The sequence below is a fragment of the Procambarus clarkii genome, chromosome 16 (genome assembly GCF_040958095.1).
Source record: "Procambarus clarkii isolate CNS0578487 chromosome 16, FALCON_Pclarkii_2.0, whole genome shotgun sequence".
Classification (NCBI taxonomy): domain Eukaryota; kingdom Metazoa; phylum Arthropoda; class Malacostraca; order Decapoda; family Cambaridae; genus Procambarus; species Procambarus clarkii.
In genome coordinates, this window is record NC_091165.1 from 28,568,801 (window position 1) to 28,592,666 (window position 23,866).

Here is a 23,866-nt window from a genome sequence, read left to right on the forward strand (position 1 = left end):
AAGGAAAATAATAATTGAGAAGTAGTGGGAAATAGGAAACTCAAATGTATATCAGACCCCAGATATCCAAGATATCAAAATTAGCGCTGGCGTCCGTGACCTGTCACTGACACTCCGAGTGACAGCTGGTCCCTCTGGAGGCACTCCTCCTCCAGTCTTACCCCTCTTCCTCCTCCTCTTTCACCCCCTCCTTCTCTGTCTCTTCCTCCATCTCTCCTTTCTTCTCAGCGATAGTTATAGCCTGCCACATATCAGGCATTCAAGCATGATCTATCCCTTCCTCCTCCTCCTGTTCCTTCTACCTTTTATGCAACCAATCTTTTGCAACCAGTCAACCAAGCAACCGTGTGTGAGTGTACTCACCTAGTTGTGTTTGCGGGGGTTGAGCTCTGGCTCTTTGGTCCCGCCTCTCAACCGTCAATCAACTGGTGTACAGGTTCCTGAGCCTACTGGGCTCTATCATATCTACATTGAAACTGTGTATGGAGTCAGCCTCCACCACATCACTGCCTAATGCATTCCATTTGTCAACCACTCTGACACTAATAAAGTTCTTTCTAATGTCTCTGTGGCTCATTTGGGCACTCAGTTTCCACCTGTGTCCCCTTGTGCGTGTTCCCCTGGTGTAAATAGCCTGTCTTTATCTAGTATGTGTGTGTGTGTGTGTGTGTGTGTGTGTGTGTAATTACCTAAGTGTAGTTACAGGATGAGAGCTACGCTCGTGGTGTCCCGTCTTCCCCAGCACTCTTTGTCATATAACGCTTTGAAACTACTGACGGTCTTGGCCTCCACCCACCGGTGTGTGTGTGTGTGTGTGTGTGTGTGTGTGTGTGTGTGTGTGTGTGTGTGTGTGTGTGTGTGGCCTGGTGGTGTCGTCACCGGGGCGAGCGGTCAGGTCACAGACAGCGATGAATTAATACCGTGAAGCACCTGTTGAACTGATAACCTGCTCGTATCATCTCTCGGAGTCTCAAGGTGTAGCAGTCTGTCCCGGACCATGAATTATTCCTGCCTCAACCCTCCCACCCAAACAACCTCCCTCTCTTCCTTATCCTCCTCCGGTAGAGCGACGGTCTCGCTTCATGCAGGTCGGCGTTCAATCCCCGACCGTCCAAGTGGTTGGGCACCATTCCTTTCCCCCCCGTCCCATCCCAAATCCTTATCTTGATCCTTCCATGTGCTATATAGTCGTAATGGCTTGGCGCTTTCCCCCTGATAATTCCCTTCCCTCTCCTTCCTTATCCTCCTCCTCTCTCCCTTATGTTGTTATAGATTCAGCTACTGGGAACAAAAAGGTTCCAAGTAGCACGGTCTATGGTGAGCCCGTAGTGGATTTACATGGCACATGAGCGGGGCTGCGTCTCTCCTTATCCGAGCCTCCTTGTGTAGTATTGGATCGAGCTCTTAGCTCTTGGGTCCTGCCTCTCTAGCCGTCGGTTGTCAAGTGTATACAGACTCCCGGCCTATTTCCTCTTGTCATATCTCTTCTATTTCCGTGGGCTCTGGCTCTCCCCACACCCCAGCACGCCAGGCCCTGGGGGCGTGGATTGGGGGTTATCTGTCTCCCCTGTCGGTAATACTCCAGCCGTCCGTGTTAGCTGTCTCCCCGTCGGTAATACTGCAGCCGTCCGTGTTAGCTGTCTCCCCGTCGGTAATACTGCAGCCGTCCGTGTTAGCTGTCTCCCCGTCGGTAATACTCCAGCCGTCCGTGTTAGCTGTCTCCCCGTCGGTAATACTCCAGCCGTCCGTGTTAGCTGTCTCCCCGTCGGTAATACTGCAGCCGTCCGTGTTAGTTGTCTCCCCGTCGGTAATACTGCAGCCGTCCGTGTTAGCTGTCTCCCCGTCGGTAATACTCCACCAGCCAGCTGGGTCAGCTCTTCCACCGTTGGTAATAACTCGAGCGCTTTCGTATGCTTTCACTCGTGAGATTTCGGGTCAAGAATTAAGAACAAGTGTTCCACCCACAGTGTTGTGTGTATTAGCAAGTGTTCCACCCACTGTGGTGTATATGTGAGCGAGTGTTCCACCGACTGTGGTGTATATGTGAGCGAGTGTTCCACCCACAGCGGTGTATATGTGAGCGAGTGTTCCACCCACTGTGGTGTGTGTATAAGCGAGTGTTCCACCCACTGCGGTGTATATGTGAGCGAGTGTTCCACCCACTGTGGTGTATATGTGAGCAAGTGTTCCACCCACTGTGGTGTATATGTGAGCGAGTGTTCCACCCACTGTGGTGTATATGTGAGCGAGTGTTCCACCCACTGCGGTGTATATAAGCAAGTGTTCCACCCACTGCGGTGTATATAAGCGAGTGTTCCACCCACTGTGGTGTATATAAGCAAGTGTTCCACCCACTGTGGTGTATATGTGAGCGAGTGTTCCACCCACTGTGGTGTATATGTGAGCAAGTGTTCCACCCACTGCGGTGTATATAAGCAAGTGTTCCACCCACTGCGGTGTATATAAGCGAGTGTTCCACCCACTGTGGTGTATATGAGAGCAAGTGTTCCACCCACTGCGGTGTATATGTGAGCAAGTGTTCCACCCACAGTGGTGTATATGTGAGCGAGTGTTCCACCCACTGTGGTGTATATGTGAGCGAGTGTTCCACCCACTGTGGTGTATATGTGAGCGAGTGTTCCACCCACTGTGGTGTATATAAGCGAGTGTTCCACCCACTGTGGTGTATATGTGAGCGAGTGTTCCACCCACTGTGGTGTATATGTGAGCGAGTGTTCCACCCACTGCGGTGTATATGTGAGCGAGTGTTCCACCCACTGTGGTGTATATGTGAGCGAGTGTTCCACCCACTGCGGTGTATATGTGAGCGAGTGTTCCACCCACTGTGGTGTATATGTGAGCGAGTGTTCCACCCACTGCGGTGTATATGTGAGCGAGTGTTCCACCCACAATGGCACCCCTGTGACGCCACACAACCAATGGGCCGTTGGGAGGCTTGCGGTTAAGTGATCTTTGTTCTGCAATGCAGAACATAATTTGCTCCAGTAACCTTCACCTCGTAACCCAGTTTGGTCCGGAATCAATACCCATCTTCTTGACTGTGATATTTGTCACAGTCACCGCGCCAGCCCGCTATCCCTTTCACACACACACACACACACACACACACACACACACACACACACACACACACACACACACACACACACACACACACACACACACACACGTAAGTATCCACTTGGAGAGTTTCCTTCATAATGTGGGAAAACACGATATACAAGATATACTCATGTAATTGAGTACTCATGATATACAAGATATACTCATGTAATTGAGTACTCATGATATACAAGATATACTCATGTAATTGAGTACTCATGATATACAAGATATACTCATGTAATTCCCAACTTGACAGTGACTGCTTCAGTGGCTGACAGCAGCGGACTGACAGCTCCAGTTTGCCAGTGACAAGAGTATACCTTGATCCCCCCCCCCCCAGCGGTCACAGACAGCCACTAATTGGTCAAAAACTGACAGGTAAGTGTTGATAGGTAAACACTGACAGGTATAAGATGAAGGCTGACCTTCTATGTGACCTCGTGTGACCTTTAGTCTGGGGCGATGGTGATTAATTATTAGCTAGCATGGCTTCGTTCCACACACTCTCTCTCTCTCTCTCTCTCTCTCTCTCTCTCTCTCTCTCTCTCTCTCTCTCTCTCTCTCTCTCTCTCTCTCTCTCTCTCTCTCTCTCTCTCTCTCTCTCAGTCCCTCCTTCTCCCCCCACCAGCTCTCTCTTCCCCCCCCTCTCTTTCCTCTTCTCTACACTCCCCCCCCCTCCCCTTCCCCCCCTCCCCCTGCTGCCCCACTCAGGTCAAGGGGTCACCGGAATTTCTAATAAGTGTGTGAAAGATAAATGGCTATCCAGTGGACGATACTTTTACGGTGTGCTAAATGTTGCTATTATTATGCTGTATCTGTCTGGTTTGTTTTCTTTTAACAGTGTATGGTAGACACACTCACACACACGCACGCACACACACACACACACACACACACACACACACACACACACACACACACACACACACACACACACACACACACACACACTGGATCCACGAGTCAATGCTCGATCCTGCAGACACAACTAGGTGAGTACATACTATCTGCCACACTCCCACCAGTTGATTGACAGTTGAGAGGCGGGACCAAAGAGCCAGAGCTCAACCCCCGCAAGCACAACTAGGTGAGTACACCCGGGGCCACGCGGCTGACTGGACAATGCTCGGGAGGCGTAGTCCTAAGGGCCCTGGGTTCGTTTCCCGGCCGAAGCAGACCCTTCTAAAGATGTATTATTAAATACGAAAGGACCTAAGGAAATTCCTGTCTTATTAATCCTTCCTTCGTAGTCTGACACTGCCATATATATGTATATATATATATATATATATATATATATATATATATATATATATATATATATATATATATATATATATATATATATATTGCAAAAGTTGTCGTTACCATCATAACGCGTTATTAAATTAAGCATTTTTGGGGGCCCTCCGTGCAATAGGTTGGGCTATGTTGGGCTATGTTGGGCTATGTTGCTAGCTCTGGGGGTTGATGTTGTATAAGGAGAAGAAGAATAATGTTAGGGATAGTTAGAATGATTTTGAGTCGTTTGCAATAATTGTCAGAGATGATAATAATGCTAAATATTGGGACGAGAAGAGGTATGAGATGGGAGGGTGAGTGCTGGGAGAGAGAGAGAGCTGGGAGAGCTTGTGAGAGAGAGAGTGAGAGGAGAGGTGCTGCGGCAGCACCAGATGGGAGCCTCATTTGACTTTATGACGGGAAGTCAAAATGAAAGTCACCCGGAGGTTGCGGTACAAGTCTTGATGTTATATATTACTACAGAGAGAGAGAGAGAGAGAGAGAGAGAGAGAGAGAGAGAGAGAGAGAGAGAGAGAGAGAGAGTAGGTTTGATAAGGAAAATTGGTTGGGAGTCAGTGCAATGGACATTGACAGAAAGGCGGAGTCTTAAGAGAAAACAGCTCAATCTGCAGCCACAAATACGTGAATTCACACACACACACACACACACACACACACACACACACACACACACACACACACACACACACACACACACACACATCAACATTGGCTGCCCCTACAACTCGTCTTGAAGAAAGTCAAGATCAAGGTACCCTAAAATTTATTTAAATTGGTCCTTTATACTGACTCAAAGACGAAGATCAAAGTTCTAGGGGCCAGGTGTTGGAGGAGGAAGGTCTTGTGTTGGAGGGTGAGGTCTTGTGTTGGAGGAGGAAGGTCTTGTGTTGGAGGGTGAGAGTCTTGTGTTGGAGGGGAAGGTCTTGTGTTGGAGGGTGAGAGTCTTGTGTTGGAGGGGAAGGTCTTGTGTTGGAGGGTGAGAGTCTTGTGTTGGAGGGGAAGGTCTTGTGTTGGAGGGTGAGAGTCTTGTGTTGGAGGGTGAGAGTCTTGTGTTGGAGGGTGAGAGTCTTGTGTTGGAGGGTGAGAGTCTTGTGTTGGAGGGGAAAGGTCTTGTGTTGGAGGACCTTCTTGATCTTAATACTACCTAAATATTTTATCTTGAGGCAGGCTAATTTGCTGAGCAAATGGCTGACTTATGGGAATGGTCAGACCCAACTTTTACCGCTCAAATTCATGCAACAAACTCCCTTAATTAGTGCCAATGCAAGAAGTTGTGTCCCTTGAATGTAGACGAAAGATATAAATCATAATTCCAGGATCGTATTCCAGGGACCTGCCCGAAACGCTACGCGTACTAGTGGCTGTACAAGAATGTAACAACTCTTGTATATATCTAAAAAAAAAAAAAATAAAAAAATAATGACATCCGGGGGGAAAAAAAAACCCTGAAAGACATGGACCCTGAGTTTGCAACAAAGTTCAAGGAATAGCCTCGTTGCAAAATAAGAGTTGCTCAAATCACTCTTAAGATAATTATATAAACATTAAATATTCAGGGGGAGGGGGGAGTGATTACAGCATCTAATTGTGTCCTTAGAGAGGAACTTTGATCAACTGCTTCAGGAGGTACCTGATCCACTAGGCTGTGGTTCCTGCTTGAGACTCCAGGTCCGGCAGTCACTAAGTCTTAATTGATCAGACGAGACGGTGGGTAAGTTCAGAGGCCAAGCCTGGGGGAAGGGTAGGGGGGTGGGGGACTGACCTTCCTTACCTACCACAACACGGTAGGTAAGGTAGGTCGCGGGTGTTGAATTAGGGCACATGTTTTATGTCGTCTTGTTGGGTCAGGTGTTGCACACTGTGAGCTCCGGCCCACCGAGGAGTGAGAGGTCACGTATTTTGGGCCGAGGTCACAGTGGTTAGAGGGGGGGGGTAGTGACCATGCCCCCCCCTTCCCCCCCTCTCCTCCCCCCCCGGGGGAAAGGCAGGTGACTCCACCATGCAACCAGTGGCACCTTGTGCAAGTGTGCAACTGTGCAATATTGACGCCTCTCCGACACCATCTTGCACCTCTCAGCCCCCCTTCCCCTCTCCCCCCTTCTCCTTCCCCTCTCCCCCTTCCCCTTCCCCTCTCCCCCCTTCCCCCCTCCCTCCCCCTCTTCAAGGTCCCCATACGTCAATGGGAACTAAATTGTCAATGGGAACTATTATCTACCTCATAAATCTCATAGCTGTCTGAACAAATCCACAAGGGGCCGTGATGAGGATTCGAACCTACGGCCGGGATGATCCCAGACGCGCTGCCTTTGATATATCACCCTATTGTGATTTCTGTGTGTATCATAGCTGTTTCATTCAATTGATAATATAACAGTAAAAAACAGTACGTTGTTAGAACTAATTTTACAAATAGTAATAAGATGAGTGTGCGAATTGGCCGAAGACTACGAGATTCTCAACTAGGTGGAATCAATTATGTCATTATTAATGTGTCGTCAATGGCTCTCTCTCTCTCTCTCTCTCTCTCTCTCTCTCTCTCTCTCTCTCTCTCTCTCTCTCTCTCTCAGCGCCACCCGAATGGCCCGTCTTAATCCACTCGTTTCGACAAGTTCCTCTTGATATTCTCGTTTTCTTTGTGCTCCATTTGCCATCTCTAAATTCAATTAGATGTTTTATTTGTCTTCCGGTTGTGTTGTGTTGTGTTGTGTTGTGTTGTGTTGTGTTGTGTTGTGTTGGTAGGGGGGGTGTGGCTCAGGGCGGCTGTCCGTGTGTGGGAACTAAGGAAATTAATGGTCTCTGCGGGCGTTATCTCCTAATTACTACGGTCCCGGGAGACGGAGGTACTCTAATAGTGTGTGTGTGTGTGTGTGTGTGTGTGTGTGTGTGTGTGTGTGTGTGTGTGTGTGTGTGTGTGTGTGTGTGTGTGTGTGTGTGTGTGTGTGGTGACTCCCAGAGCTCACCTGTCTATATTCTAGTCAGTAAATCCAAGTAACTTTCATTCCTTCTGTATCTTTTGATATTTCTGTTTGAAGCTGCTTCTAAGATTACCTCAAGGATTCTATCTTGTAACCCCGTACCAAGTGCTTGTGGCTCCTACCTTGAAGAAGTATTCCTAGCTCCTACCTTGGCCCCTACCTTGGCTCCTACCTTGAAGAAGCACTTCTACGTCCTACCTTGGCTCCTACCTTCAAGAAGACTTATCTCCGACTCATCTGTGTCTCCAGCTTCCACCCGCGGCCAACGGAGCCACCATTCCCATTTTAAACATCGCTTCTTTGTCCATCCCCCTAAATTACCCTTAGTATCTTGCACGTTGTTATCATGTCCTCTCTGATTCATCTTTCCTCTAGCGGGATGAGTTTGTGCTCAATTCAGCTCTGTGGGCTTGACTCATCAGTTCTGGGGCATGTCTATAGTCGCGTACCTCAGTTATATATATATATTTATTTATATATTTTAAGTTCTTTGAGGTATGGGGCTCCAAGCCGGTGCTGAATGCTTAAAATTTGATCTTATGTAGGATGCATATTTCATTCTGAAGACCTCTGAACATGGAGGATTGAAAAGTATTGGAAAGTGGAGGGTGGAGGAAAGAGTTTGTATGTTACAATATATATATATTTGTTATCGTGTCTTGTGATTGATATAATCACGCTTCCATTTTTAGGTGTGGGGTGAGGGGGAGGGGGGGGGGTGAGGGGGGGGGTGACGCCCCCGGTGTGGGGTGAGGGGGGGTGACGCCCCCGGTGTGGGGTGAGGGGGAGGGGGGTGACGCCCCCGGTGTGGGGTGAGGGGGGGGGGGTGACGCCCCCGGTGTGGGGTGAGGGGGAGGGGGTGACGCCCCCGGTGTGGGGTGAGGGGGAGGGGGTGACGCCCCCGGTGTGGGGTGAGGGGGAGGGGGTGACGCCCCCGGTGTGGGGTGAGGGGGAGGGGGTGACGCCCCCGGTGTTGGGGTGAGGGGGAGGGGGTGACGCCCCCGGTGTGGGGTGAGGGGGAGGGGGTGACGCCCCCGGTGTGGGGTGAGGGGGAGGGGGTGACGCCCCCGGTGTGGGGGTGAGGGGGAGGGGGTGACGCCCCCGGTGTGGGGTGAGGGGGAGGGGGTGACGCCCCCGGTGTGGGGTGAGGGGGGGGGGTGACGCCCCCGGTGTGGGGTGAGGGGGAGGGGGTGACGCCCCCGGTGTGGGGTGAGGGGGAGGGGGTGACGCCCCCGGTGTGGGGTGAGGGGGAGGGTGAGGCCCCCGGTGTGGGGTGAGGGGGAGGAGGTGACGCCCCCGGTGTGGGGTGAGGGGGAGGGTGAGGCCCCGGTGTGGGTGAGGGGGAGGAGGTGACGCCCCCGGTGTGGGGTGAGGGGGAGGGGGTGACGCCCCCGGTGTGGGGTGAGGGGGGGATAAAGATACTTGTCCACGACAAGTATCTTTATTGTTGATGTGTGTGACATTGCATTACCTAGATGCTATAGTCTACTGCTTTACCTTACTCCTTTACCTATCTGTTTGTAAGTTACCTAAACGGAACTTACCTCTTAAAAAATTACCCACCAGTTACCTTATCCATCTCTCTCTTACCTTATCACCTTATCTACCCGGAGGACAACTTATCTATCCATCTAACGTAACTACATTATTGTGACATTGTTGTGACGTTATACAACGGTGGCTACATTGTGTTCCTTGGGATCCACCGGGCTGTTGGTGCTCTCACTCCTTACCTCTTCTGATGGCCTCCAGGTGGGTAGGAGGCCAGAGGATGTTCCTGATCTCCGCCATCCATCGTTGGGTCTCCGTCTCACTCTGGCCGCTCAGGTAGAGCAGCGCCTCGCCCCGCCGCCCACACACCTCGAAGGCGTAGGGATGTGACCTGGGGGAGAGAGGGAGACGTTGTTGGTGGATGATGTGGGGTGTTGCTTGTGGGGGTGCTGGGGTGGGTGGGCAGGTGTGGGGCAGAGGGCTGGGGTGGGTGGGTGTTTGTGGGGGTGCTGGGGTGGGTGGGCAAATTTGGGGAGGTGTATAAGGGTGGGGGGGGGAGTGTACTGGGGTGGGTGGACAAGTTTGGGGGTGTGTACTGGGGTGGGGGTGGGGTGTACTGGGGTGGGGGTGGGGTGTACTGGGGTGGGGGTGGGGTGTACTGGGGTGGGAGGGGTGTGCTGGGGGTGGGTAGGCAGGTGTGGGAGGGGGTGTACTGGGGTGGGAGAGGTGTACTGGGGAAAGTGGACAAGAAAAATTATGTCTTTATATCTAAATCCTTTGTGTAAAAATTCTAAATATACAACCATTTGTCAGTAAAGTTTTTGACTTGATTTACTTGGCTTTGATTACTCGAAAAGTACAAATGATATAATTCAGACAAATACTTCATGTACATTTATTAATTGACATGACAACTCTTTCACTCGACGCCTCACACGGCACCACCGTCAACTGTGCAGAGACATAGACCGTTTGGGTCAAGTGGTCTCTTGGTGGGTTTCTTGAGGTTATCTTGAGATGATTTCGGGGCTTTAGTGTCCCCGCGGCCCGGTCCTCGACCAGGCCTCCACCTCCCAGGAAGCAGCCCGTGACAGCTGACTAACACCCAGGTACCTATTTTACTGCTAGGTAGTAGGGGCATAGGGTGAAAGGAACTCTGCCCATTGTTTCTCACCGGCCCCTGGGATCGAACCCGGGACCACAGGATCACAAGTCCAGTGTGCTGTCCGCTCGGCCGACCGGGTGATCCCCTCCGAAACGAGTCATGTCTGGAACATGTATCACGTCCATATTTGAAACATTTTCACGTTGGTCTGATTACAAACAAACTCAGAGGGTGTATTGCTGTGATAGAAAGCACATACAGTTGATTGTATTAATAGACTGAAAGAAGGAAACAGAAAAAAATAGGGTAAAGATCTTCCGGAGGGTATAGACGTTCCTCTCAATGTTTGCTGATGATGCAAATATGATGAGAAGAATCAAGACAGATGAAGATAGACAGAGACTACAGGATGACCTGGACAAACTGGAGGATTGGTCTAGAAAATGGCTGCTAAAGTTCAACTCTGGAAAGTGTAAAGTAATGAAATTAGGCGAAGGGAGCTGGAGGCTGAACAGAAGGTACCATCTGGGAGGTGAAAACCGACGAGAGTCAAATAGAGAGAAAGATCTGGGGGTTGATATCACACCGAACCTGTCCCCAGAAGCCAACATCAAAAGGATATCATCAGCGGCATATGCTAGGTTGGCCAACACAAGAACTGCCTTTAGAAACTTGTGTAATGAATCGTTCAGGACCCTGTATACCACTTATATCAGACCAATCCTGGAATATGCAGCTCCAGCCAGGAGTCCGTACCTAGTTAAACACAAGAGAAAGTTAGAGAAGATTCAGAGGTGCGACACCAAACTAGTCCCGGAACTGAGAGGTATGAGCTACGAGGAAAGACCACGAGAGCTAAACCTCACGTCCCTGGAAGACAGAAGAGTAAGGCGAGCCGAGAGGCGGGACCAAAGAGCCGAGCTCAACCCCCGCAAGCACAACTATGTGAGTACACTTCCAATCGCTGTCATCATCAGCACCTCCCAGATAACGGATCAGACGAAACTGGCTATTCTCCGACAGTTAGAGAACAACTGATTGGTAATTTAGGGTCGTAATTGCTGGGAAGATCGGGTAGACCCGGGTGTATGTTGTACATGATTACCGCCATGATGACTTATGATGAGGCGGCGGTGAAGGAGCAGGTTATCTTGGTTATCTTGAGGTTATCTTGAGATGATTTTGGGGCTTTAGTGTCCCCGCGGCCCGGTCCTCGACCAGGCCTCCACCCTCCAGGAAGCAGCCCGTGACAGCTGACTAACACCCAGGTACCTGTTTTACTGCTAGGTAACAGGGGCATAGGGTGAAAGAAACTCTGCCCATTGTTTCTCGCCCGCGCCCGGGATCGAACCCGGGACCACAGGATCACAAGTACAGTGTGCTGTCCGCTCGGCCGACCGGCTCTCTGGGGGTGGGGGGGGGGGGAGGAGATTGGGGCGAGGGGGGGGGCGGGGAGTTTGGAGCGACTGGGGGGGGGGTTAGGATTTTGAGGAGGAGGGAGTTAGTTTGGGGTGTTAAATCCAGGAAAGTGTTAATTGGGAAGGTGTTTCCCAATTCGAAGAGTTAGAAAATTGAGAAAATTAAACTAGAAACAAGCCAGAAAAACATAGAAAACAAATACAATTATTGATTTTCTAATTCCACAATGAAACTATTGGGAAACGTAGAGGAAATAATGACAATATAATCAAACTCAAAAAATTAAAAACAGTAAAATGAAAAAAACAGATAAAAACGAAGAACATTTTAAACAAACAAACGATAACAAAACATACGAACACGAAAACATTAAAAAAAAAAACAAGAAACCAGAGGACAAACACAAAAAAAACAAATTAGGGGAGAAACAACAAAAAAGTAGGAAACAAACAAAAAAAAAACAGAAAGAGCAAATAAGAAAACGAGGAAGCAGGACAAAAAACAAAAAAAATCAATGCACCACTCCAGTTACAACAACCAAAAAAAATTCACACAAATCAATGAAAAACACAAAAATCCCAAATGCGCCAAATCCCAAATCCCAAAAAATCCCAAATCCCCCCCTCTCCCCCCACTCCCCCCCCCGCACTACGCATGGCTGCCTCCACCAACCGTATATCAAAAGATGAACAAAAAAAAAAAAACGTATTTATGACTCAAAGAGAGTTTTATAAAAATGCGTCAGAGGCAAACGTTTCCAGCAAGAGCAATTCCCCGACTGGCTAAAAAAATAAAACGTTTGGTGTTTGTGGCAGTTAACGTTTGTACGGTACAGCGGTACTCAGGGTGTACCGTTGGTGAGGTTCTGAACGAGGGAGTCAACCCAATTAAAATACAGCTTATGTAACGGTGTAAATGTTTCTGTAATATGGTAAAGTTTACCATATAGCGAGAGGCTATGTTTGTCAACGGTTTCCAGATGAATATAAAATAAGTTTTTGTCATATCTTTGGATCATGAAATATATATATATATATATATATATATATATATATATATATATATATATATATATATATATATATATATATATATATATATATATATATATATATGTAGAGGAATCGTTAAATCCAGACACCCCACGTGCCGTCGTCTGCTGTAGAGAGAGAGAGAGAGAGAGAGAGAGAGACAGACAGACAGAGAGAGAGACAGACAGATAGAGAGATTTTACGCTACAAGTTTCTTAGATTTTTTATTCATTTCCTGGGATACATCTCAAACTTGCATACGTATGTGTGTGTGTGTACACCTCTCTCTCTCTCTCTCTCTCTCTCTCTCTCTCTCTCTCTCTCTCTCTCTCTCTCTCTCTCTCTCTCTCTCTCTCTCTCGTGGGTAAATAAATTCACGCTTCACTTTACACACTCCACAATTGTCGGAAAATTCATTTGATGGTTCCAGCCGTCAGGGACAGAAAGGGTAGCCGTGTTTCAGACCTTAATCAATTAGGAATGTCATAATCTGCGCGTTTTTTTTTTTTACGTTTGGAACGTTCAAATCTGAGCGTTTTTTTTATGTATGGTACGTCCTATTTTCTATATTTTTTTATCATACGTTCAAATCTACGTTGTTTTTTTTATGAACGGGACGTTTGAATTTGGGAGTTTTATATTTAGTGTAAGTTCAAATCTGTTTTTATGCACGTTACGTTCAAATATTTTTGAACGTAACGAAAATTTGAACTTTTTAATTTTGAACTTTTAAATTTTGAACTTAAATTTGAACTTTTTTCAAATCAAGTTTTTTTTTTTACATATGCTACGTTCTAATATGTGCGTTTTATGCATTTTATTTTCAAAAATATGTGGTATATTTATGCAAGGTGCGTTCAAATCAGTCTACTCCAAATGTACTTTTTGTCAATGTCACAAGAGGAAATTTTGACTGTTATTGTGCCAAATACATACTGAATTGTGTATTCAAGTTTAATTAAGAGTAAAACCTTAATATTACTAGGAGCATAGGAGCCGAGCGGACAGCACGCTGGACTTGTGGTCCTGGGTTCGATCCCAGGCGCCGGCTAGAAACAATGGGCAGAGTTTCTTTCATTCCTATGCCCCTGTTACCTAGCAGTAAATAGGTACCTGGGTATTAGTCAGCTGTCATGGGCTGCTTCCTGGGGGTAGAGGCCTGGTCGAGGATCGGGCCGCGTGGACACTAAAGCCCCGAAATCATCTCAAGATAACCTCAAGATATTACTAACATTTAGGAAAATGAATCAAGTTCACGTTTCTGTTATTGCTTTTAAAGAAAATATATATTGCTTTCTATAATATATTTATATTTACGTATTTATTTAATTCTATACTTGTGCGTAAAAGCAAGAATATTCTCAATTATATTTTGGAAAATATAGATGTAATACACTTTTGAAAATATTATTCTGTATTGGTTAATCAGATTATTAGGCTAAATTTCGTAATATCAAATAAATTAAAAATGCCTCTCATAGTATCGCGTCCAACCACTTGGGTCGGACGGTAGAGTGACGGTCTCGCTTCTTGCAGGTCGGCGTTCAATCCCCGACCGTCCAAGTGGTTGGGTACCATTCCTTTCCCCCCGTCCCATCCCAAATCCTTATCCTGACCCAGTGCTATATAGTTGTAATGGCTTGGCGCTTTCCCCCCCCCCCCTGATAGTTCCCTTCTCATGTTATCGCTGAAATGATAACCTAAGTTTCAGGGCTCGGGGGTTATAGTCAAGCTCGCACAACGCTATCATAAAAAACTGTGTTTATATTTGTTTTTATTTGTTTTAATAGCTTTCAAGCCAGAGTTTTATTGCTGTGTTTTATTGTGAGTCTTTAATTGTTTTTAGTGTTCTGGTACCGTTATGTGTTTGTAGGGTTGGTACCTGGGTGGTACCTGTGTGGGGTTCCTGGAGTTCTTTTACTCCCCGGGGCAAGGGTTGACTTGTGAGAGCTTGGTCCAGCAGGCTGTTGCTTGGAGCGGCCCGCAGGCCCATGTATCCACTACAGCCTGGTTAGTCCGGCACCCCAAGATTAGAGCTCATCTGCACAATATAAACGCGCACGCACGCACGCACGCACGCACACACACACACACACACACACACACACACACACACACACACACACACACACACACACACATACACACACACACACACACACACACACACACACACACACACACACACACACACACACGCACACACACACACACACACACACACACACACACACACACACACACACGCACACACACACACACACACACACGCACACACACACACACACGCACACACACGCACACACACACACACACACACACACACACACACACACACACACACACACACATACACATACACACACACACACACACACACACACACACACACACACACACACATGTTTATGTTTACAGGAGTGGAATCATACATGTCAATGTTTGCAGATGACGCAAAATTAATGAGAAGAGTTGTGACAGACGAGGATTGTAGGATCCTCCAAGAGGACTTAAACAGGCTGCAGAGATGGTCAGGGAAATGGCTACTGGAGTTTAACACCAGTAAATGTAAAGTTATGGAAATGGGATCAGGTGACAGGAGACCAAAGGGACAGTACACAATGAAGGGGAACAGCCTACCTGTAACGATTCGAGAAAGAGACCTGGGAGTGGATGTGACACCTAATCTAACTCCTGAGGCACATATAAATAGGATAACGACAGCAGCGTACTCTACACTGGCGAAAATTAGAACTTCATTCAGAAACCTAAATGAGGAAGCTTTTAGGGCGCTTTACACTGCCTACGTGAGACCCGTCTTAGAGTATGCCGCGCCATCATGGAGCCCCCACCTGAAGAAACACATAAAGAAACTGGAGAAGGTTCAGAGGTTTGCGACGAGGCTTGTCCCAGAGCTACGAGGGATGGGATATGAAGAGCGGCTGAAGGAACTGAACCTTACGACACTAGAGAAAAGAAGGGAGAGAGGAGATATGATAGGGACATATAAAATACTCAGGGGAATTGACAAAGTGGAAATAGATGAAATGTTCACACGTAATAATAACAGAACGAGGGGACATGGGTGGAAACTGGAAACTCAGATGAGTCACAGAGATGTTAGGAAGTTTTCTTTTAGCGTGAGAGTAGTAGAAAAATGGAATGCACTTGGGGAACAGGTTGTGGAAGCAAATACTATTCATACTTTTAAAACTAGGTATGATAGGGAAATGGGACAGGAGTCATTGCTGTAAACAACCGATAGCTAGAAAGGCGGGATCCAAGAGTCAATGCTCGATCCTGCAAGCACATATAGGTGAGTACATATAGGTGAGTACACACACACACACACACACACACACACCATAAAGACCTGCTCGCGGGCGCATATCAGTGAACAACAACAACACGAAAATCAATAACCCTTTCAGAGACCTGGCTGGTGTAGGGCTCAGTACTGGGAGTGAACTGTAGCCCAGGGAACTGGCGAGAGGAGGAGAAGTGGAAGAGGAGAAGAATTATAAAGAAAAAGAGGAAGAAGGCGATGAGGCTTAGCGACTTAGATGAGTCAGGTGAAAAATGGAAGGGAGATGACAATTGTCTAGTGACATTCCACCACAATGCTGACGATATCGACCTCAGCCTTGAATACTGTATCTATAAGCTCGGTGATGCTGACTCGTTCCTAAACTAGTAAGTCTGGGCCCTCGGTGCGCTGGCTGGGTCGCTGAGACTCGCAGACTCTTTCTGGTTATGCAATAAAAACCATATTTTATGCTGGTTAAATCCTTACAACAGTCTGATTGATTTGGGATATTACGGGAGCTTAAATTAAATATTCGCACGCACGCAGGAACGCACGCGCACACACACACACACACACACACACACACACACACACACACACACACACACACACACACACACACACACACAGGGGCCTGACAGCTAACTGGGCAGCGCTCGGGATTCGTAGTCCTAGGTGTCCGTGGATCAATGCCCGGTGGAGGCGGAAACAAATGGGCAGAGCTTCTTTCACCCTAATGCCTCGGTTCACCTTGCAATAAATAGGTACCTGGGAGTTAGACAGCTGCTACGGGCGTGTGTGTGTGTTGGGGGGGGGGAATTAATTATTGATTGACAGTTGAGAGGCGGGCCCAAAGAGCCAGAGCTCAAGCAAGTAAGTAGAACTAGATTCTACTAGAACAAGCAGTAAAATAGGTACCTGGGTGTTAGTCAGCTGTCACGGGCTGCTTCCTGGGGGTGGAGGCCTGGTCGAGGACCGGGCCGCGGGGACACTAAAGCCCCGAAATCATCTCAAGATAACCTCAAGATAGGTGAATATACACACTCCCACAGTGTGTAAAAATTGAAGGATAAAGTTTTATTTTTTGCTCTCCTCAGCAGTACTCGGTACTGTAGAGGCCAGCGGTAGAGGATCCTCGTCTCCACCTTCGAGGCCTACCTTGAGGTGCTTCCGGGACTTAGCGTCCCCGCGGCCCGGTCGTCGGCCAGTCCTCCTTGGCCTGGGGGACAATGGCGCGACTCCCGCGTTGGTCGACGTCAACGCTGCCCCAAGAGGTAACGGGAGACATTATTGGCGTTTTGTTTATTTTGTCTGTGTCGCGGGGGACTGTTTGGCGGGCCGTGAGATTTTGTATGTAGGGAGCAGTTCCCCTCCTCCTCCCTACAGCGGAGGGGAAGTAGATACGGTTGATACCTTTTTGGTTGAGGTAGATTATGTCCTCTACCAGCTACCTTGTCTACTTCTACCACCATTTGCCACAGCTTCTGTTACTAACATTAATAATTACAATTATTAATTTATTTCTAATTGCGCTCTTAACTGTTATTGCATTGAGCTGCAAATACATTTGTTCACTCACCTGTTCAATAATGTTCTGTGGTTATTGAACGCTAATTTGCACAAGGAAAGCTCTTTACTCTTCAATGCTGAGTCATGGTTAGCTTAGCATTTTAAAAGCACCGAATCACCTTCTGTGGTTGATTGTTCAATAAACGGGTGAACTATGTGTTTAACACATCTCTAATCCTGTCCATGGAGGACAGAAGAAAATGTATATATGCTGGTTAGCATTGTAAATGTGTGGCCACGTCTGTGGTAGAAAAAAAAATGCTGAGTCATGAACCTTCTCTTGGATAGAGGTAACAGCCTGCTGGAACACATCACTAGATATAGGTACAGTGATAAGTGTAGCATATGTATATGATATATACAGATATATAGAGAGGGTACCACTTGTGCAATTATAGGGACCCACAGCCTCAGAGAAGGGAACACAGAGCATTCAGGGAAAAACTTGCCATTTAACTCTGAATACAGATATTATATATACAGATATAGGTACATATATCCGTTGTTGGAGCATTGATCAATTTGTTTATGACATTTAGGTTCGTTAATGTTATGAGATCATCGCTAACTAATATCTTCCAGAAAGTCTCCAGCTAAACTTTCCCGGCCTCAGGCGCACAAAAGTACGACCGCACGCTGAGAATATACTAATAACTTTTTTGATAAATGAAAAAGTTTGGATTCGCCGGCCCCGTGGCGACAGTGTTGAGGAATCTATGTCATGGGTTCGTATCCTGGCCGGGGAGGATTTACTGGGCGCAATTCCTTAACTGTAGCCTCTGTTTAACGCAACAGTAAAATGTGTACTTGGATGAAAAAACGATTCTTCGCGGCAGGGGATCGTATTCCAGGGACCATAGGATTAAGGACTTGCCCGAAACGCTACGCGTACTAGTGGCTGTACAAGAATGTAACAACCCTTGTATATATCTCAAAAAAAAAGAATGGTTTAGTCTGCCAGCTGAGAGCTTCCGTTTTCTCATTAGGCGAGGCTGGGAGAGAGATTTTTGTAGGGTTGGCTGCTATTATAATTAGTATTTACCTCTAAAAGTTGTATTTGATTAGCATTGATCTTTGTTTTTTTGTAAGTTCTCTCTACGAGATGGAGTTTTTATTGGAGGATTTAAAATTTCAGCTGATTTTTGTCATTTGTAGAAATCCCCAAGGGCCATGACGAGGATTCGAACCTGCGTCCGAGAGCATCCCAGACGCTGCCTTAATCGATTGAGCTAGGACGCAGGTTCGAATCCCCCGAGCGCAATAAGCCATTTTCCCACCACCAGTACAAAGACCCCACGGACCATCTGGGTAAGTTCATATCTTGGTGATAACGCGAATCATTTCTTCATGTTATCTTGTTATCACATAATATCTCATATCATTACATTGTATATTTCATTTATTTTGTACATCTTTTAAAATATTTTTCTTATAATTTATGGATATTAGCATGTATAGGTAGGTGTACTATGGTGGTCTGCTGGTCCGTGTAAAGAGGTTTCTGCTGGACGATTACACATCAAGTCGATCTCAAATCAACTTGAGAATGGTCCAGGACGGACCGAAACGTCGTCGTCCCTTCACCTTCTAGTGTATGGTCAACATACTTCAGCCACGTTATTGTGACTCATCGCCTGCATGTTTCTGCTGGAGTTTATCACTCGGTAAAACTTGCTCTGAACACCTCAGCACTCTCTCCGAAGGATGTGGGACGTATATTGTCAAGTCCAGGAGTCCCGCGGACTTGCGCACGTATATTGTCAAGTCCAGGAGTCCCGCGGACTTGCGCACGTATATTGTCAAGTCCAGGAGTCCCGCGGACTTGCGCACGTATATTGTCAAATCTAGGAGTCCCGCGGACTTGCGCACGCATATTGTCAAGTCTAGGAGTCGCGTGGATTTGCGCAAGTATATTGTCAAGTCCAGGAGTCCCGCGGACTTGCGCAAGTATATTGTCAAGTCCAGGAGTCCCGCGGACTTGCGCACGTATATTGTCAAGTCCAGGAGTCCCGCGGACTTGCGCACGTATATTGTCAAGTCTAGGAGTCGCGTGGATTTGCGCAAGTATATTGTCAAGTCCAGGTGTCCCGCGGACTTGCGCAAGTATATTGTCAAGTCCAGGAGTCCCGCGGACTTGCGCACGTATATTGTCAAGTCTAGGAGTCGCGTGGACTTGCGCAAGTATATTGTCAAGTCCAGGAGTCCCGCGGACTTGCGCACGTATATTGTCAAATCTAGGAGTCCCGCGGACTTGCGCACGCATATTGTCAAGTCTAGGAGTCGCGTGGATTTGCGCAAGTATATTGTCAAGTCCAGGAGTCCCGCGGACTTGCGCAAGTATATTGTCAAGTCCAGGAGTCCCGCGGACTTGCGCACGTATATTGTCAAGTCCAGGAGTCCCGCGGACTTGCGCACGTATATTGTCAAGTCTAGGAGTCGCGTGGATTTGCGCAAGTATATTGTCAAGTCCAGGTGTCCCGCGGACTTGCGCAAGTATATTGTCAAGTCCAGGAGTCCCGCGGACTTGCGCACGTATATTGTCAAGTCTAGGAGTCGCGTGGACTTGCGCAAGTATATTGTCAAGTCCAGGAGTCCCGCGGACTTGCGCACGTATATTGTCAAGTCCAAGAGTCCCGCGGACTGGAGATAATTTCGTAATTAAATCGCAGATTTACAGTGAATTAAATCATGCTTATAAGCTGTTTGAAGGTCCTTATATGAATGTTTTGTGTCTTATGTGACCTTATATATATGGACCTTATATATATGGTCCTTATATGACTGTTTCAGGTAGAGCAATTGATTAATTACAGCCAGGGGGAAGGTGTTGTGAAGATCAATCAGCAATTCATCTATTCCTACACCCCCACCCTTACACCCCCCACCCCCCTTTACACCCCCCACCCTCCCCTAACACCCCCCCCCCCTACACCCTCTCCCCCAACTCCCCTTTTCAAACTAAGACGGTCAAGACAGAACTAGTATGGAGTTAGATTGGCCAATTCAGCATAATGGTTCAATACATTTTGTCCCTTTCTGTGACTTTCAAACATTTCGAAACATCTTTACTGACAGAAATTTTAATTTTTAAAGAACAATTTTGTGGCGATGATCAATTGAAAATTGATGTGTAATATTTTTATGTGTAATATGTGTCATATTTTTATGTGATTTTAATGTGTAATATTATCAGCATGTTACCTCTATTTTTTTTTTTTGTTTAAGAAACAAAAGAAAACGTAATGATATTCACCAACAGTGTTCTGGAGTCTGTTGGCAACGGTGCAGAAAACGGAGGATAATTCCATTGTTTCTTTCACTGTTTCGTTAAACACGTGGAAAAGAAAATGAGAGAGGTGGGAGGGACTGGCGGAAGGGGAGAGACTGTTATGTTCTCAGGCTCCAGCCTCATAAAAAAAAAAACAATGTTTTCATTGAGGGCGGAGGGGGACTGATGGTGGTGGTGGTGGTGGGGGAGTATATAGGGGTTGATGATGGTGGTGGGGGAGGATGATAGGGGGGATGGGGAGGGTAGTGATGTTGGGGCAAGGATGATGGTTTAGGATAGTAGGATGACAGAGAAGGATGATTTGGGATGATGGTGGGGAGGAATAGTGGTTAAGGATGTCGAGAGAGTGATGATTAGGCAGCAATGGTGGTTGATAGAGGGTGGTGGTTGGGGGGTTATTGGGGTTATGAGATGAAGGGGGAGGGGAAAGAGGGGAGGTAGAGGGGGGAAGGTGAGGTAGGGGAAGAAGGGCCACCTCCTCCCCCCATCTGAACCACCGACGCACTGCGCACCCCCCCTCCCTAACAAAGGAATCCTCCGCTCTAGTAACTGGCGGGCAAGGTGCCAAATATTTACTACGGACTCCCAAATGAAGTAAAGACAGAGAAAGAGGGGAAAAAGACAGCGAGAGAGAGAGAGAAAAAGAAAGAGGGGGAGGGACTAAAGCTTTTTACCTCCGATTCTTTTATTAACAATTCTCCCCCTCCCCTCTTCCCCCCTCCCCCCCCTCTCCACCCATCCCCCCCTAGCCCCCCTCCCCCCTCTAAGTCTTCAGGCGAAGGAAATCTGGTGGAGTTTTGTTTTGCCTGGGCTATGATTTCGTGTGACCTTTTCAGAAAAAAAAGTTCTGCCTGAGCATTGTTGTAGTTCAGAGTTGAGGCTTTGGGTTAGAGAGAGAGAGAGAGAGAGAGAGAGAGAGAGAGAGAGAGAGAGAGAGAGGGAGAGAGAGAGAGAGAGAGAGAGAGAGAGAGAGAGGGGGAGAGAGAGAGGGAGAGCCAAGACACGGCAGCCAGTGGAAATAATATTCCACAGATCACATGTGAGATATCAAATTAGGCGGCCTTTGATCGTCAAGAACTGGTGCTGTTTTACGAGAAATTGATGAGGAGAAGGTTGTAAGATGTGCTGAGGAGGGGATGTGGGGGAGTAGCAGGGAGGAGGGGAAGGGCAGACGAAGAAGGGATGAAGAAAAGACGAAGGAAGGCAAAGGAGGAGCTGAAGAAAAAGAAAAAGAAGGATAACTAGAAGCAGAAAGGAAGGGAGGGGGTGTAGAAATTATTGAAAATAAAGATGTGGAATAGTGGAAGGAAAGGGAGAGACAGAAGACGGGAAGGGAGGAGTGGAGGTTTAGCACACAGTAGAAGGGAAAGAAGGATGGAAAAGGAGGATGTAGAAGTGTGTGGGTAGATGAAGGGGGGGAGCGGAAGAGGGTATAATCTACTCTCACAACTACCACATGCTCCTGTTCCTAGAGCTCTCTAGCGCAGTGGGCTTCTTAGCCTCTCCATCTTCTCTTGTCCTCACATGCCGAATACAGGAAAGGGGCGAGAGTGGGTGGGTGGGTGTACGAGATCGATCCTTTTCAGTGCTTCACTATTTTCTTAGAGAGTAGATCATTAGAATGAATTGATAGTGCAAATCTCCAGAATTATTCATCCTATTATTACACCATCCCGAATCGTCCTGTGCCGGGTAAGTCCACCACGGGCTCACCATAGCCCGTGCTACTTGTAGACGGGAGATTGTAACACAATGGGAACACTAAAGAGCTTGTGTTTCATATATACATATATATATATATATATATATATATATATATATATATATATATATATATATATATATATATATATATATATATATATATGTATATATATGAAATACACGTTAGATCTAATCAGAGTTGAATATCGTGAATAATATTTAAGTGACTTTTTTCAGTGGCGTGTGGTGTAAGTGAATTTGTTTGTGACATTTTTTTTATAAAGCTTTTTATTTGTAATTCGGGTAAAATATTGTGCCGGGGAGGGGGGAAAAATATATATATATATACATATATATATATAGAAAAGAGTAATTAGTTTTACTTCAATTTCGACAAGTTTATGATGGTGTCCACTCTATGTAAGTGAGAAAAACACACACAAACAACCCATAACACCACACACACACACACACACACACACACATATGGGGGACATGATCACCACATTCAAGATTCTCAAGGGAATTGATAGGGTAGATAAAGACAGGCTATTTAACACAAGGGGCACACGCACTAGGGGACACAGGTGGAAACTGAGTGCCCAAATGAGCCACAGAGATATTAGAAAGAACTTTTTTAGTGTCAGAGTGGTTGACAAATGAAATGCATTAGGCAGTGGTGTGGTGGAGGCTGACTCCATACACAGTTTCAAATGTAGATATGACAGAGCCCAATAGGCTCAGGAATCTGTACATCAGTTGATTGACGGTTGAGAGGCGGGACCAAAAAGCCAGAGCTCAACACCCGCAAACACAACTAGGTGAGTACACACACACAGACAGTCAGTAGTTTCAAAGCGTTATATGACAAAGAGTGCTGGGAAGACGGGACACCACGAGCGTAGCTCTCATCCTGTAACTACACTTAGGTAATTACAAAGGTAAGGGGATCCAGGTAGTACACTCGGGTTCGTTCTCGAGTCGGAAAGTCTGGGTTCGAATCCCGTGCGGGACAGAAATATTAAGCTGCTTTAATATTGATTAATACGTCGTATTATAAACGTTACTCTGACCAGCAGGTCACCAAACATGGAGCTGAGTTTACATCTCGTGGTATCCCTGGCTATCTCTGGCGAGGTATACCCCCCTGGTGTAGAGTATCCAGCTAGGGGGGGGGGGTTATCTCTGCTGGCTTGTGGTGTTCTGTTCACCTGTTCACCTGTTCACCTGTTCACCTGCGGCACTTATACACTCACACCGAAGCACTGTGATGCACTATAGGACTCCTTGCCGTGATGAACAACAGAACACAACACCAAGATGAACAACAGAACACAACGCCACGATGAACAACAGAACACAACACCAAGATGAACAACAGAACACAACGCCACGATGAACAACAGAACACAACGCCACGATGAACAACAGAACACAACACCAAGATGAACAACAGAACACAACGCCACGATGAACAACAGAACACAACGCCACGATGAACAACAGAACACAACGCCATGATGAACAACAGAACACAACACCAAGATG

At 46.9% G+C, this 23,866-nt stretch overlaps 1 protein-coding gene and 1 long non-coding RNA gene across 2 annotated transcripts in view; one reads left to right on the plus strand and one right to left on the minus strand.

Annotated features, from left to right (window-relative positions):
* The window catches only part of LOC138365194 (uncharacterized), a 209,800-nt gene that overhangs the window by 58,622 nt on the left and 127,312 nt on the right, over positions 1-23,866 (plus strand). The window lies entirely within an intron of this gene.
* LOC123760020 (uncharacterized) overlaps positions 1-23,866 on the minus strand; it is a 70,934-nt gene that overhangs the window by 36,590 nt on the left and 10,478 nt on the right. Inside the window, exon 3 of the mRNA XM_069325753.1 lies at positions 9,137-9,285. Coding sequence (XP_069181854.1) covers positions 9,137-9,285 — 149 coding nt within the window. The remainder of the gene's footprint in view (positions 1-9,136; positions 9,286-23,866) is intronic.